General features: G+C 35.3%; 1 protein-coding gene across 1 annotated transcript in view; it reads right to left on the bottom strand.

The window, feature by feature from the left end:
• The window catches only part of LOC123715548, a 70,195-nt gene that overhangs the window by 1,361 nt on the left and 51,934 nt on the right, over positions 1–16,900 (bottom strand). The window contains exons 6-16 of the mRNA XM_045670685.1: positions 6,685–6,951; positions 6,202–6,518; positions 4,560–6,122; positions 3,697–3,895; positions 3,435–3,572; positions 2,655–2,814; positions 1,897–2,038; positions 1,447–1,563; positions 765–963; positions 498–623; positions 76–252 (exon numbers count right to left, since the gene is read on the bottom strand). Coding sequence (XP_045526641.1) covers positions 76–252; positions 498–623; positions 765–963; positions 1,447–1,563; positions 1,897–2,038; positions 2,655–2,814; positions 3,435–3,572; positions 3,697–3,895; positions 4,560–6,122; positions 6,202–6,518; positions 6,685–6,951 — 3,405 coding nt within the window. The remainder of the gene's footprint in view (positions 1–75; positions 253–497; positions 624–764; positions 964–1,446; positions 1,564–1,896; positions 2,039–2,654; positions 2,815–3,434; positions 3,573–3,696; positions 3,896–4,559; positions 6,123–6,201; positions 6,519–6,684; positions 6,952–16,900) is intronic.

Raw genomic sequence — 16,900 nt, 5'->3', positions numbered from 1 at the left:
AAAATGTTTTTGAGTAAAATTTGTTAGGTCATCACTGCCGTAAAAAGATTCGGAAAATGTAAAATAATATAGTACCTGGCGCTGATAAGCGGATGCAAAGCACTTTTCAAGCTGGAGAAGACAAAAGGATGCGCCCTCTCCTGGTCGTCCAGGATGCTCTGGGCCAGCATGAGAGGGTCCAGGTCTTCGTTCTGCTCCAGATCTAGCTGCCGGGAACCGCACGGTTCGGATATCGATCTATCCAGGGTTTTACTGAAACGTTTAAACTTTTTAAAAACTGATCCGTCTTTATTCTGCTCAGCGTAAACACAATTTTGCCGGAAAGAGACAAACTAACGATATACTAGATTTTTTGAATATGTTTAAGTTGATCAATACTTCAGGTTGAAAAGTATCGACCCTATTGTCCCATTGGTTCACATTACAAACTGCAGTAATAACAACTGAGCCAAATACTTTGTATGATGATGTGTAATTTGGTCTGTTGAAGTAAATACCTCTTGATGCCGACACCAGAGGCACCGTGTCCGGCGAAGTCAGGCAGAGCGCGCGAACAACAAAACGTGCCCAACCAATGAGCTCGCACGTAGATGAAAGGGCGGATCACTCGGACTTCTTGGTCTCTAAACATCCGGGAAATAATGACATTTGTATTGTTTCGTAATAGACAGATGAGAAATAGTTAGGACATCTCTTTTCTCTTTGAAGATATTATAACATGAACTATTTAAGTGAGAATTAGTGTCCGAAATTAAGACTCTCACCTGACTTTATAATGCGCCTTAAGGGAGCAGAGAGCGCCTCCATAAAGGGCGCTGGCCATGAAAGCCTTCGCTGCGTGGTCCAAGTTCTGAGCGACCGCGGCCACTCCGTAGCCGTGCGCAACGGCAGCGTCGCACGTGCGTCTGCGCACTTCGTGGGTCGACCAGCGGTGCAGCTCGGAAGGCTTTGTGCTGCTACGACCTGAGTATTGGTTTATTTATATTCTATATGGCATATAAACCGGTTATCGGGTTTTCTTCGCTATTCTTACTGTCATATTGAGAAGTTTTAGAGGCCTCGGGAAACGAAAAAATGGAGGCTTTCAATCAATAATTTATTTTGAAACCATGTAGATTCTTTTAGTATTTAACAAACATACAAATTATATAAAAAAAATATTTTAAAAAATCCGAAGTTTCTATTATATCGGCCTCTCTTTTGTGGAGGCCCTGGGTCTGTAGCCCCGGTTGCCTTTGCATAAATCCGGTTATGATCTTATATAACACACTACAACATAATATTAAAATATTTTAAATAAAAAAGTTTTTTATGATAATACAGCCATACATGTTTTTTTGTTAAAGTAACAAAATAAAGCCAAAATCTATTATTTCGTTCAATATAGAGAGATCTCATGCATATGCTATGTATACAAATAAATAATGCCATCAACCCAACACTTACGTTCAGATTCCTCTTCAATCTTGTCCTGATAGATGAATTTGACGCCCAGAGTCCTGCAGTAGGCCATCAGGTGCAGAGGATCCACATCCGATTTGGGCTCGTGGACGAACAGGGCCCCTGGAAGGTTACAATGCAATATGGTAAATGCAAAATGGTGTCTTCTTCTTACAATGAGTGTGTTTTTTATGTGTTTTTTTTGTACACGAGAACAGATTAGAAATACGGATCACTGAAGACACACTAAAGTATTTGCGAAATAATTCGACTAAGAGTCCTTGAAGAAAAGAGTGTAACAATTTTTAAAAGGCATTTAACATCAGGTGAGCCTTCTGCCAGTTTGCCTATAGTTATATATTTAATAAAAACATAAACAAAATGGTAACTAGAATCTATATAAATCGAAAATTCTATTGTATGCTACGTAATACGAAGGTCGTGAGCAAACCTTACCAATAGAGAAATGTGTGCCCTTGGACCTGGCGTAGAACTGGTACTGGTGCATGGTGTGCAACAGGGCGATAGAGTCCCTTCTTCCCGACAGACAAACCAACACTTTGTCGCCGGGGCGGATCATGTTGAATTCGTGGATAGCCTGGAAACAAAAATGATGGAAAGGATAATATAAGAATTTATTTTTATATCGTGTGAAAGCGGCATTTGATTGATCTCTCTTACATATCCTTTATAAGCGTAGCGATTTCCAAAGTCGTCGGACTTACGCCCTGAGAGTATAGCCAAACGTTGCCTACGTTCCCTTCCGCTTTCTACAACTCTTACATTTCATTCATTCATAATTCCGCATTTTGTATATTCTATTGTTGTACGCGAGTCAAAATAAAATCCTCTATTATTCAAAGCACCCTGATGAACCAGGAACCGTACACCCTGAATCGCGCTAATGAAGTTATTAAGGATATATAGTTATAACTTCGACCTTGGAGCCAGTCAGTCTTTAGACTGATCGAGGATCCCCGCTTTAGGTTGGAGGAACAGAACACCAACCTTATTTAAATGCTAACTATATATTCATGTAATGTATAATTAGAACCTTTTTATAAAAATATTTTAAATCATTTAAAGTGTTAAATCATAACGAATTTAGTTCATTTTTTCAGTTTTCGAGTGTCAGAATTGTTATAATTCTGTATTTATTGAACCATGTTAATCGAAAGCTTAACATAAATTTAATATATCTTCCAATCGGTTACCTCTAGAGTAGCTTTCCAGACAGCTTTGGGCGGGCAGTGCCACTTGCCTTCGTCGTCGAAAGTGAAGTCCGTAAGAGAGCCATCGCTGCACGCGCTGCTGTCGTCTTGCTCCGTCTCCTCGCCACAGCACTCCGACTTCGAGTGACGGCATTCGGATTCACTGGAAAAAGTTTGTATCTTGATATGGGAGATGTCAGACAAGGGCAGAGCAGTTTAACCCTTTACTTGAAATTGTTTAAATATTAAGTTTAAGTTCAAAATATACGACCAGCACTGTAAATATTATGCTCCTTCTACTATTATCAATTTAATATAATAAGCTTGCCATATCTCGATTATTTTTTCATATCATTTGAATATTCAACCAACAATTAATTATAGGTTAAATAAAACAAATTAACACATATTAGGATATTTATAAAAGCAATACAAACAAGTTAGCTAGCAAGATATAAATATTACAATATATTCAACTAAATCTTATAATTAACTTAAATAAATGAATGTGGGAGTCAGGAGGATTTCAGTTTAACCTACCAAGCCTGTTATATGTGGTAATGTTTACCAAATAAATTGTTATATTTTATTCAATAAATGGACACCTAATTTGAGGGCATTTCCCAAAATCCTCACATTAAGTGACAGTTATAACAGACATACCACAAAATCACACAAGACACATTCTATTACTCAAAAGCGTCCAATTCACGGATTTCACCTTCCGCGTCTGTCTTTTAGTCCCTACCCTCATCCTAATATAAATTAAATGTTCATTCATACCTTCTATCATAAAAGTTGTCTTCCTGTGAAGGTCGTTGCCCGTCTGTTCCATAACCGCTGGATCTAGAGCTACGGTCGGAGCAGCTAGAAGAGGCGTTTGATGATCTGCTAGAACGCTTCGAGTCTTGAGCCGATGTTCTGGAACAAGTAATATAACAATGAATTTCTTTATTATATTATACTCCAATTTATACAATGTGATAAAACACTATCATATTAGGAAGATTGTTCATGTAAAATATTATGTTGCTAACTCAATTACCTGTTCTGTCGTTCAGCCTCATCAGGTATTTGGAAGACTACTCTGCTAGAATCCGTGTCATATGTCTTGAGAGGTCCACAAACTGGAACACCCTCTATAATATCAGGCACTTCTGTCTTCTCGTGCTTTTGACACATTCGAAGTCGACCCTGGAACTTCTTCTTATTTGTTGAAGGGTCCGATGATGTGCGCCATTTTACTGAAATAAATACGTTTATTTTATTTTTAGCAATAACTTAGAAATTCATTGGCAAGTTATATCCGACATAAAAAGGCCACAATGACTCCTAAACGCTTTGCTAGGACATTATGTGGCGTATACAAAAATATTCAATGTTTATTAACGTATTGAATCGCATTAAACTAAGACTCGTACATTCCTATACATACGAGCCTGTCACAATGCCCGCGTAAAAAAGAGAGGATGCCCACCGGAAATCTATGAAGATGGAATTAAAGGGATAGCGGGGAAGGATTTGAAAATGGTGGCGAGGATAAAAGACAAGTGCAATAATTTAGAGGAGGCTTTCACTCCGTCGGAGTTGAATGTTAAACATACTGGTATAGACTTAATGTAATCCTGGTTATGGCTATTCGAATAAAGGCTACTTTTATTTTGATAATGAACATAAAAGTTTCCGATACTAAACGGACAGTTAATATCAAGATACAAAGGTACGAAATACATCCAGATTAAATCTATATAAATCAATGGCAGTCGTTATATAACATAAAAGAGCTTTAATTAAAGCTTAATACTTCATAAAATAAGTGAAGCCACCGCTGCGTACACCGCTGGATCATATATGATTTATATTTAATATAAGAAATAATCTATCATATGAAAGTATTTGCGTACTTACCAAAATCAGAATAAGTATCGGAATCAGTGTATATCATGTTGATACCGCTGTCTTGTGAGCTCGCTGAATGATTTTGGCACCAATTTTTCTTAAAACAACAGTGTCTACACACTGAATCCACACAACTTGTTTCGTCATCGGACAGTTTGTTTGAGCTTAATGACTTTGGAAGATTTGGTGAGTTTTGGGAGGTCGTTACGACCTGTATTATGGTATCAGGGGTAGAGGTCTCACTGGAGTTGAAAGAGATACTGTTAGGACCGGATGCCTCGTGCGAAGGCGTGCATTGTGCGGATTTAGGGGGTGTACTTGGTGTACTTTTACAGCTTTTGTCATCCTCGTCATACTGCGATGGAAATACCGGGCTGGTTGGGCATTTCCTTAAGGACTGTTTTGTATTTAAGTTTTGAAGATCGAGCCCTAGACCCAGCTCTGGCCCAGATCCGATTCTCTGTCTCGGCTTTGGTGGTGAGTTCCTCCTTAAGGATGACCCTGAATAGTCTGGAGATATCATTTCGTCTACCATTTCTCGAATATTGTACTTTAGCTCTGAGGCCATCTCTTCCGATTTTCCCACCAGATATTCTGCTAAATCTACCACAGACATAGAATTCTTATCGCTTTGACTAGAAATGGAGGTTATACTCGTGTTAGATTGGTTCGTGATGTCTGAATTCTCTAATACATCGTCTACTCTGGAGATTACTCCGCGTAATTGAGATTTAATCTCGGTTGCGATTTCATTAGTTTTTTCCTTCACGTATGTCAGGTCCTCCGACGTTTGTGACGTTATAGAAGCCGTGGGTGATGTACGACCAACTTGGCTACAATCAGACATGGACGTACTACTTTGGCTGCTATAGGGAAAGTTTTTATTTGTTGAGATAATGCTGTCTTCTAAAGACTGCAGATCTGTTTGGCTGCCACAATTGCAAAAACTACTAGATTTATCTGAGTTGTTCGGGCTGGCTTCTTTGATTCCTAGGTTAAGTTTGGTTTGACGGCTAAAAGGTGGAGGTGGACTGTCCGAACCTAAGCTATAACATCTGGACCTGACTAGGGATGGTCTACTGCTTTGTGGGACTAGACATAAAGGTGACACTGATTCGCCCACCGCAAATTGTACGGGTTGGTGGGCAATTTTGACAGTGTCCTCGTTTGTACTTTCTCTTAAACTTGACTCTCTTGAATAGAACTTTTGTTTCTGTTTCAGCCTAAATATTTGACAATCGTCAATAGCCGAAAGGCTGAAATGTCTTGGGGATGAACCCAGGATGGGCGAAGAGGTATTTGAACATCTCGATATACTGTTAAGACTTTTTCTCGCTCCAGTATATCCGGATGGATCGAATGGGACTATGTGTTTAACATTTGATGATCGCCCAAGTAAAAGTTCATGTGCTTCCTTAGGTAACATAAACCATCTTAAATAATCAACTTTCGGGTTAAAGGGGACTTCAGGCTCAGTTGGAGGGCATTTCATCGCCAATTTTCTCGCTTTGCTAAACAAATTTCTTGCTGTTTGCAGACACTCTGTGTACGTTTGTGGGAATATTCCTGGACCTGTAGGCAATAGATACAGAAATGAATATAATCGTAGGGTTCATCATCAATAAGAAAACAAAATGCAATATGATATTACCTGAAATACGGCGCTCGTGGGGTGTTATCTTGCCGTCATGGAATCGTAGAGAGAATAACGATTTTTTATCTCTTAGCCCAGAGCAAGAATGATGCCGCCATTGTCCCGTTTCTGCATTAACAGCATATTGAGGCAAAATCTTCCAACCTTCCGTTGCTACCATTTTTAGAGCTTCCAATACGAATGCTAGTTCGCATTCCGACATAAAGAAAGGAAGAATAATTCTACAAAATCCAGGTCTTAGCGGTTCGTTGTGAATTGGAACTTCTGGGGATTTGATAACACTCAACTTTCGTACTCTGGCTATTTCTTTTTGTCTGAAAGAAGGCATAACATAAATAAAAATATCTTTATTTACAAAAAAATTATGTTTATTTAAAAAAAATTGGAACGGAAAAAAATTCATAAGTTAACTTAACATAAATAACACAAGAATTTTCCCGCATTCATTTGAAAACGCTGGCAAGGCTTAAAATAACTTACGCTTCAACATCCAATAATTTCTCATACTCCTTTAATAGTTGCTCATCTATGCCTAATACATCAGATCCAAATGATAAATTATTAAGCCCGCCTCGTGCCTGGATCCCAAAAACGTCATTCAAGATGGCGCACACAAAGTTATGATGAAGAAAAGTTCCCCTCGGATGCTTCACCATGAGAGAGAATATTGGTAGCCTCCTCACTGTTGGCACCTCACTTCCCAGAAGGAGTAATTCTGGTATGTTCTTGATGTGGGATATTACTTGTCTGTAAATAAAGATTTCATTAATTATGGGTTTAAATTTCGTATTCACACAGCCATTTTGTAAGTCAGTTGCACAAAATTGCCATAAACGGCCGTCCCGGTTACTAATAGTAAGGTAAGGTAGAAATTCGTCGTTACAAAAAATAATATAATGGTTTGTTAAACTCACTTACACTTTTGATTGATACTAAAGATAATAAACTTTACTGGTGTCCTAACTGACAACTTCTGCTCGAGATTTAGTGATTTTTTTCTTGAAATATACCTAACAATTCTAGCCGACTTTCATGCAAAGACTAATGTCAATAGATATATATATATAAATGTACCGTCGTTATTAAAAATATTAGTTATATTAAGAAAACAACGACATCTAATAAGTGTTTAAAATATAAAAGAATAGTATTGTTACATTGTTTGAGCAGCACTTGTATAACTTTAATATACCATATATATTTTGCTTTAATATATGTAAATTATCGTAGAATTCGGATATAAAATAGTTGCGTTTTATTTACAATAAAATCTTATTTTTAAACCGTCTCTCGTCGTCTCCGTATTTTAGCATTTAAAGTTCCAAATAGTTAACTCATTCTTAATACCTAGTAATGAAAAGAAGGTGCGAAGAAAAGAATTGCGAACAAGGGAAAAGTACTCAAGATAACAAGAACTGGCAATGCGCCAACTTTCCAAATCGTAGCAGAGTTTCTTACTAACTTCTTTGAGAAGTAATTTAAGATAGTTAAATATACATTTAATAAATTTACATTTGTCATGAATATATACATTTCTAAATAACGTACGCTGTCTAAAATCTGAGACTAAATTAACCAATTTTAAATCTAATAGTAAACATTGTGATAAAATTATTAATATTGAACGCGAAAACAAACCAGTTCTATAATTTAATTGAATTTATGATAATCGCGTTTCGTTACGGATAGGAAACATTATCAGTCTGTGACATTCACGCAAATAACAATACTTCTATTTATTTTTGTTATTTCTACTAACAGGAGAATCTTATTAAAATACGTACACGGATAATTTTTAGTTCAGATTTTGGTTTTCTAAACGAGGTAGACAAGCTGGACATATTAATTTTTTTATTGATAAGTTGTGTACGTACGTTGTGTACCTAAAACATTTTTGTTTTAAATTTTAACCTTCTGCAATCAGCCTCTTGGCTCTTATCAGATTTTATGATGACATTTTATATTAATAACATAACAACACACAAATATAACTCAATATTTTTCACCTACATAGTACCAATAATAATAATTTAAAAAATCTACGCTCATTTTGCTTAGGCCCGTGTACTAAAACGAATATGTAATAAAACGTGGCTTCCTGTTCTGAAGCCTTGGCTAGAGACAATATTAATGACTCGCTAACAGCTGAATCCCAACAAACGTAATCATTGCGAACACGCATGATATCATACAAAATTTATTTATTTTCGTTTCGTTTCCTCGCGTCTATATATATATTAACCCGTTAGATGTTATATGTCTTATAAGTAATAAATAATTAGTACATAAGTACTATGAAACTTGTTCTTATCAAGAATTTTTATTAAAAATATTTTTGTGCATTATAGAGCAATAGAACATTTATTATAAGATAGCAGTTGACTTTATAGAAACGCCCAACGATTTTTTTTTCTGACTTATGCCTCAGATTGACTGGTGCCTAGGAACTACCAAATTATTTTTAGCTTTTAGAACATTGCCTACATAATTTTATTCTTTATTTTCAATAAAACCGTATAACTTACAAACCAAAAACTGTATTTTTATTTGTATTGTATGCAGAAGGATCGTTTATGTCTTGTAATTTGGGCCCTTATACGGTGCGCTAATTGTTTTCAGTATTTTTATAGAACATGGGGCAAACGAGCATGAAGCTCACCTGATCTTAAGTGATAGTGATATCAATAGAAGAGGGCTCGCGAGTGCGCTGCCGGCCTACTTGTTTTGTATGTAACTAATTGATTGTGTTCCAAAACTGTTTTTTGACATTATAGAGTTGATAAACAAGCAGTAATGAATATGACGTGGAAACTGATATGGATATGTCATCAATAACACCAGATCATCATCAATCATTAAGGTTTGACAAGAGAAAGCCTCTCTGAATAGACTGATAAAAGTTGAATTGTTGTCTGGTTTTACTTACAAAGAACATGAAAGAAAATGGTATCTTATCTTGCATTTATAAAATACATAATTTTATTAAAAAATACAATCCTGAAATATTATTCTCAATAATTTTGTCAACTTACACTTTTAATTGTTCGTGATTTTGAAAATTTAGTTATATATTAGAGTACACATTTATATGTAATACGTATATAACTTAACTTTGACATTTTTTAATGTTCTTATTATAAGCCATTGTATAAATGGATATAACATTTGCTTGCCTATTTATATATAGCTGATTATGCGGATATTTGTAATTGATCGATCTAACCACTGAACCACTATCTTGGCAAATAATAGTAATGTCTTTTTTTTAAATAGGTTTTACACATTAAGAAAAACACATTTTAAACGGATTAAAGCTATGTATAATTATTAAAAACTTATAATTATTTACATAATTCTAAATTTTAAATTTTTTCCGACGTTTCGCGTGTTTTTCAGCGTGCGTGGTCACGGTGACTACATAATATACACAGCTTTAATCCGTTCAAAAAGTGTTTTTTCTTAAATAATTTATTATTATTTTCTACACAGTATCTGTATGTGTACTTATGAACGTAATAATTTATTAAAATAATAAAGGGGAGATTTGACATTCGCTCTGTATATTTTGAGATCAGACCTCAAGTATTTCATATACCTACTTGCTTTATTATTAACAAATTTAAAACACATTATGACAAAGTAAGATTGCAAACAACATATGGTGCAATTAGCTCTGTCAAGTATACATGAGCCACACTCTGACCTATATCTGTAAATTAGGTTGCTATTGGTTATTATTTTTAGTCGATATTTTGTTCAGAATTAATAGAATATTTAAAAAGATTTTTTTATAGAACAGGGCAAATGGGCAGGAGGCTCAGCTAATGTTAAGTGATACCGCCCATTGACACTTCATACCAGTGAGGTCACGAGTGGTACGCTGTTTTTTTGAACGACCTTAAGTCGAATTGGTGCCGAAAAACTTCAGAAAATAGCTGGTTCCTCCCGTATCACCGAATTTCGTATTCTGCCTCGACGTCCGACGACGAAACTCGGATGCAGGTACATCCGAACTTGATCTTCTTACAAACTTCTCTTCGTTGAATATGGTCAAGCGGAAGGATTTCAGTTTTGTAAAAGTTAAAACGTAACATTCTCTACGACAGGTTTTTATTGAATTACCTTTGGCCTTTGTATCTCTTAGGTCTTACTTATGATTTTATTTTCTTTCTGGTAACTGTAATCTACAGCTACTGCACACTAAAACCCTGCTTGAAGTGGTTATAGGCCCAGCATGCTTCCACTCCAAAACGAAGCAAGCTCAAGTCCGGTTTAACAAGTAATTTATAAGCCTTAATTGAGAAGGTTTTTAAATAACCGTTCAGTCAAAGCTTATATAATTCCGGAAACAATGCCAATTCCAAAAATTATCAATTATAGAAGCATAACAGTAGTGATTAGGTAACCGTTAATAAAAAATATATATACGAGAGATATCATATAGTAGAAGTACGTAGTTACTGTATAGGCAAGGAAGTACTGTACTGGTACTTCATAGGTAATTTTGTGGTTTTAGTTTAGTATTGCCGAACTAATTCGACTCGAGGATCCTTCAAGAATTCGTACCAATTCTTTAAAGGCCGGCAAGGCATTTGCGAGCCTTCTGGCAAATTGAGTGTCCATAGGCGGCGGATTCACTTAACATCAGATGAGCCTCCTGCCCATTTGCCTTCTATTACATAATTTTTATGTCAATTTACGGAGGCCAAATAAATAGTAATTTTTTAACGTAATGCAATCTTCGACACGAATGATACTGGAAATTGGCTGTTTGCGGAGCCAGGACGCCTCACCTAAAGTGATATACGATTTAAAGCTCTCGTGTACTTTCTGATATAATAAGCGTCTTTCAAGACGACAAAAAATGTCTTAAAACGCTCAATTTCCTTCTATTTTACTATGGCAATTGTAGCCAAGACTCAGATGTATTCAAATATAGATATTTATTATTTTATTTTATTATAGGTTGGCGTCACCAAGGATAACCGTTTAATATAAACTGGTGTCATTTTAGATTACTATTATTAGTAATCTTAAAGGCTTATTAACTGTTATAGTAATAAATAATGGACTAGCATAACCAAAGACAATCGAGCGATGTCCAATTATTAGTTTTACGTAAAAATGACGTCATTTATTGTATCATAATTTAGTAATGATTAAACAAACTTGTTATATGAAGGAGTGACTATATGTATAAAAAACGGTGTAACTGTTGAACGTTAACTCATTCACGAATGAAAAATAATTTTTGGGACTTTAAATTATTTTTGCCTGTAATAATAAGCAGGCTATTTGCGAAGGTTTTTATCTGAGATCCTTTACTTGTAACACATTGGCGCTACAGGCTTCTAGGTCTGGGCTTCAGAATTTGTTTCAGAACGTTTTTTTCTAATATGCTATAACGTGATTATGGGTTAAAAACATCTCGGTTTCTTCAGCGTGCGAGTGTTAATGTGCACATAAGCAGAAAATAGATTGGTGAAACGCCGGGATCGAATCTGCTACATTGGGAGAAGAGTCGCAAGCTGAAATCACTAAGCTCGTCATTGATGCCTATGCTATATATTGAAGCAACACAAAACTGTGTTCTTATGTAATTTACAACACATTTTTATCAATATCTGCAATTAACCAGTTGTTTTTACGCAATAAAACTCCTAGCGACGAATTTCGGGACGGAAAAATAATGTTCTCATTGTTTAATGAGTTTAATAACCTGTGCGGAAATGGAGCACTTTTGATGTTTCGGGATTTATGTCACCGAAATGTTACACAATATTTATGTGTTTAGTGTGTATGAATTTGGGTTGAGGTTTATTTCTTTCTTGGCTGGTGACGCTACAACGCGAATCTGTGCAAATTTCTTGTGATAATTATGTAAATTACCTATAGCTAAGAAAAAATTTTGCTAATCATTGAGTACAAATTAAAAACTGCGCAGGATTTGTATTGTTCATTTTAATGCCAGCCACCAGAGGCACTGTAAATTCTTGTGGAACCCATTTTAAAACCACTGTTGGTTTTTATTTTTTACCATAATATATAGAGGTAACGTACAGGTTTAAAAATTAAGCTCTTTTTATCAACGCATTCTAGGGCCGCTGCAACTAATAGCAAAATTTTAGATATTGGGACTACCTTGGAATACCGCGATACAAGAACTCCAAGCTCTCGTCTCTATTACTCTGCCAAACGAAACCAAGATATAAATTGATTTTCAATAAAGAACAATGGTAATTAATGAAAACGTATTGTTTTCAAACAAGGCATTATAGATATCGAATAAACAATGCCTTTGTGAATTCCTGTGCGTGCTCGAAACAAGAATTAAAGCAATTTAGTCAGTTTTCTTCAATACAATAATAATACATTTTTTGATGCAGCACACATCTATAAAACTATGGGATTTCCAACCCATCGTCATTGGAAGCAATTTGTCTTTAAAATTTAACCTGGAAATTCCAACTTACGTCGCAAATATAACCAAATACTAAAAAGTTTTTTTGAGAAGCATATCCGTTTTAATTGAATCATTTAAATAATAAAAAAAACGCGTATTGAAGGAAAAAGAAAGTTTTAAGCCCCTACAGTAGGATTCCCTGTGTCTTGTGCAACCAGTTTCCTTCTTTCGACATGTGAACGGTACTTGACAGAAATTTTGTTCTGTTCTGCATAACATATTTTATATTCAAATGATTATTGTATACGTATTATAAGAATATTTTCTGTTTCAGCAAATACCAGTTTGAGAAGACGTTGTTTATTGATTGTATGTAATGTGAGTTTTGAAACGTTAGTGACCATTTTGTCGGTAATGTCCCTTTTCATCAGAGCGTAAACACAATTTGACAGAAAGGGACAAAATATTACTTTATTTAATCATTGTATTGATACATTTTAGATTTGGAGCTGTGTTGGCCTAGTGGCTTCAGCGTGCGACTCTCACCCCTGAGGTCATAGGTTCGATCCTGTGCACCAATGGATTCTTGAATTGAATTCTTTATATGTGCGCATTTAACATTAGCTCAAACGGTGAAGGAAAACATCGTGAGGAAACCGGCTAGTCTTAGACCCAAAAAGCCGACGGCGTGCTTCAGGCACAGTAGGCTGATCACCTACTTGCCTATTAAATTAACAAATGATCATGAAATAGATACAGAAATCTGAGGCCCAGACTTAAAAAGGTTGTAGCGCCATTGAATTATTTTTTATTTTTATTGATTCATTTTAAACTTATAAAACAAAACAACTATGTCAGCCAAGAACAGAGATTACATTTGGCATCTTATCTGCAATCATAATACAGATAAATACGAGATGAGTATAAAAGTTGTCGTAAATTATGTTTAATGGTCACTTTTAAATAGGTACTGCAAATATTCTACTATGCTGTGTTCACAATGTCACGCCAATGCGTCGCTAAGCCGCTTTAGGAATCACAGGAAAACAGTTAAATATACTCTTAAATATATTTTAATATTCTTAAGATTTGAATACATTTCATTCAGATTATTTTTGTTATCTGAATGAAACTAATAATTGAACTAATTATTTTTCACACAAGTTAGTATAGAGGTTGGTAAGCCACATAGTCCCTAGTATCTAGATACCATTCCAATAAAGTGGTTACTGGAAAAAGATCAAACATTTAAATTCATGTTCATACATTTATGATATTATGATTATTATACATACCATAGAATTGAACCTAAAATCAAGGCCCATTGCTTAGAGTGCATTAAATATGTACCTTGTAAATATAATACATATACATAATCGGCATCGTTTGTGATAAGGAATATCTAATACGGCGTAATAACACGAATTGCTTTTAAAGGCGTAAAAGAGCTTAAACTATGATATGATAGTAATTATATTTGCATTTTGAGATTGCATAAAGTTATATTGAATTATACAATATAAAGGCCACAGTCTTTAAAGGCCGGTAACGCGGCCTTAGTCGCGGGACCACTGGCATTGAGAGTGTGCATAGGCGGCGGTATCACTAACCAGGTGAGCCTCCTGACCGTTTGCAGTTTGTTCTATAGAAAAAATATGGCTGGCCATGAGCAGGCCATATTGCAAGGTGAAAAGAAAAAGAAACAGGAAGACCAAAAAAGCGATGAACTGACGACATCTTAAAGGTTTCTGGGGAGAAATGGATGAAAGAGATAACAACGATGTAAATGGAAGGTTCAGGAGGCATTTACCCAAAAGGAAAATACTGCAGAACCCGAAAGTAACAAAGACAAAGTATATAATAACAAAACTAACACCCATTTGTAGTTTTTATAGTACGGAGTTGAAGTGGCTTTATTATTATTTTTCTGACTTAATATTAGTACGTTTTAATTTATATTATTAATACAAACGATCAGTTCAACTAAACCAAAGCTTAGTTTCTTTCCGTCAATGTCTATTCAATTAAAATATACATCAGCGTCGGTACAAAAACACCCAATGTGCGCGATGTCGCAAACTCTTGCAGCTTGCAAAAACTCAAAACTAAAGTCAGGATCGCTTTCGCCATTAATATTTACAACGTACCAATGCAACTGAACTTCAAACTAGTAATAAGTTCTACAAGATGGATAATATTTATTATATTTCACTTCGCTTATGTCAAATAAGCTTTTTACTAAATTAAGTTAGTTTTAAATTATTAGTCTTAAGTTAAGCTAGATCGATAATTTATAAAAAAAACAAAACTATTTGACTTCACGGGCAACTGTTACTATTGCAACTGTGACTTACCCCACTGACCTATTTCAACGTTAGCATACTGATCTAATCGCCTATTTTAAATGCATTTGCATTTTTCTTCACGTGTTCTTACATAAACAGCATTTACTAGAATAGTAGTAAGTGGGTTATACCAAAGTATTTATAAAAGAGCAGAAGCTTTTGGAGCTTTACGAGGATGGTATGCAATATATAATTGTAGAATTAGTTAATGATGGGATGAACCATTTCTTTATGAATGAAGAAGCTGTTAATAAGTAACTTTGGGTGTGCTGCCCTGACTGGCCAGCAGATCAAGCAGCGTAAGTGAAAATGTAGAGGCCATACACTCCGAAGAGATTCTAATTATATCATCGCTTTATTGGAGACCCGCAAGGGAGACTCACTGTGGACGCTCTGACCCAGGGTTATAGGATATAAGTCATCAGCTAGGCAGCCTATCCCATATTCGCGCGGCTAGATTTTAAGACTTTATTAAAATAAATAAAGCTCATATTACTGGGAAATAATGTGGCAGTCTAATGGTAAAAGAATTACTAAATCAGTCAAGTAATATAGAAAAATGTTTCCTCTAAATAACATAACTTTAGACAAACCTGAAGAAACAGTGAACAGTGTTGATTATTTTATTACAAGACAATAACGTTTGCTTTTGCAAAATTGATGTCAATTAGATAATTGCATGACCCTGGACGCTAATCAGCCGGAAACAGAATAAATTCGAATAGGAAAACGGAATTTTCTCCGCACCTAATGTCAAGTTCCTTCCCAGTAATTTATCGATATCCTCCGAGGGACCTATTATTGGAATCGACTCAGATATATTAGCTATCGGTTTTATTTGAAGATAAATTTTAATAGACTAATGTCTAGAACATATAAACAACTGTATCAATATCCTATCTTTTACTGGCGGTACCACTACATATAAACGCAACGTTTTTGTCACACGGGACTCATAATTATGCGCTGATGGCGTAAAAATCCCCAAAATAATCACAATATATACCAAAATATTAAATAATACATACATTTATTTGTATAATTGGTACCAGGCAATAACAGCAAATTAAATACTTTTCCTATCTTTATAAAAAATTAAATATTTTAGCGCGAAAAGTAAATGTTAAGATAAATCGTAAATGACATCGTTTAAACCACCACAGTCCAAATAAGCCACAAAACATAGATTAAACAAGCCCAAGTGTCAAATTAAAGATTAAACAGTCGTAGCCTTGAATTTCACATGTTAAATGTCAGTTTTATCATGTCAATAATAGCGCACGCATAAATAGAATGACGCAGCATCACTTGGCAACGGTTTGGCGCCTTCCGACATGTTTGTTTTAACACATTTATGGGGCATTCAAAATGTATTGGTAATTTATATTATACTGAAGTCTGGCTTCGCAGTGCCTGTTTTTTAAATATAATTTATATTGCATATTTATCAATATTTGAAGGTGAGATTTAGAAACGAGACGTTTAGTTTATTAGACAATATGGTTGAACCCCCTAAACCTAGGACTAGTTCAAATTGAATAACACAATTAGACAATACAATATTATAAAAGGGTATTTATAAAACGATTCTCATTATTTGCATAGAAATCGTAGATAATCTTTCAAGAACTACTTATTGTAGTAATTTATTTTTGTCATAAAACGGGTCAAACGGCCAAGGTTCCTCTGATGTTTAGTGATACACCACCATCTATTGGCGGCAGGATACCAGAGTGATCGCGAGTGTGTTACCAGCCTTTTAAAAATGTCTACGCTCTTTACTTTAAGGAACGAACTCGAATTGGTTCGGAAATTATTTCAGTGGGCAGCTGGTTCCACATCGTGATGGTGCGCGGCAAATCCGCCTTAATGCTCAGTAGTGGAACGACGGACGTAGACGTGATACGGGTAGAATTTCGTATTCTGCCTCGACGTCCGATGATGAAAA

This window comes from Pieris brassicae, chromosome 1 (assembly GCF_905147105.1).
Source record: "Pieris brassicae chromosome 1, ilPieBrab1.1, whole genome shotgun sequence".
Classification (NCBI taxonomy): domain Eukaryota; kingdom Metazoa; phylum Arthropoda; class Insecta; order Lepidoptera; family Pieridae; genus Pieris; species Pieris brassicae.
Note: the sequence above shows the minus strand (reverse complement) of the source record. Positions and strands in the feature narration are given on the sequence as shown.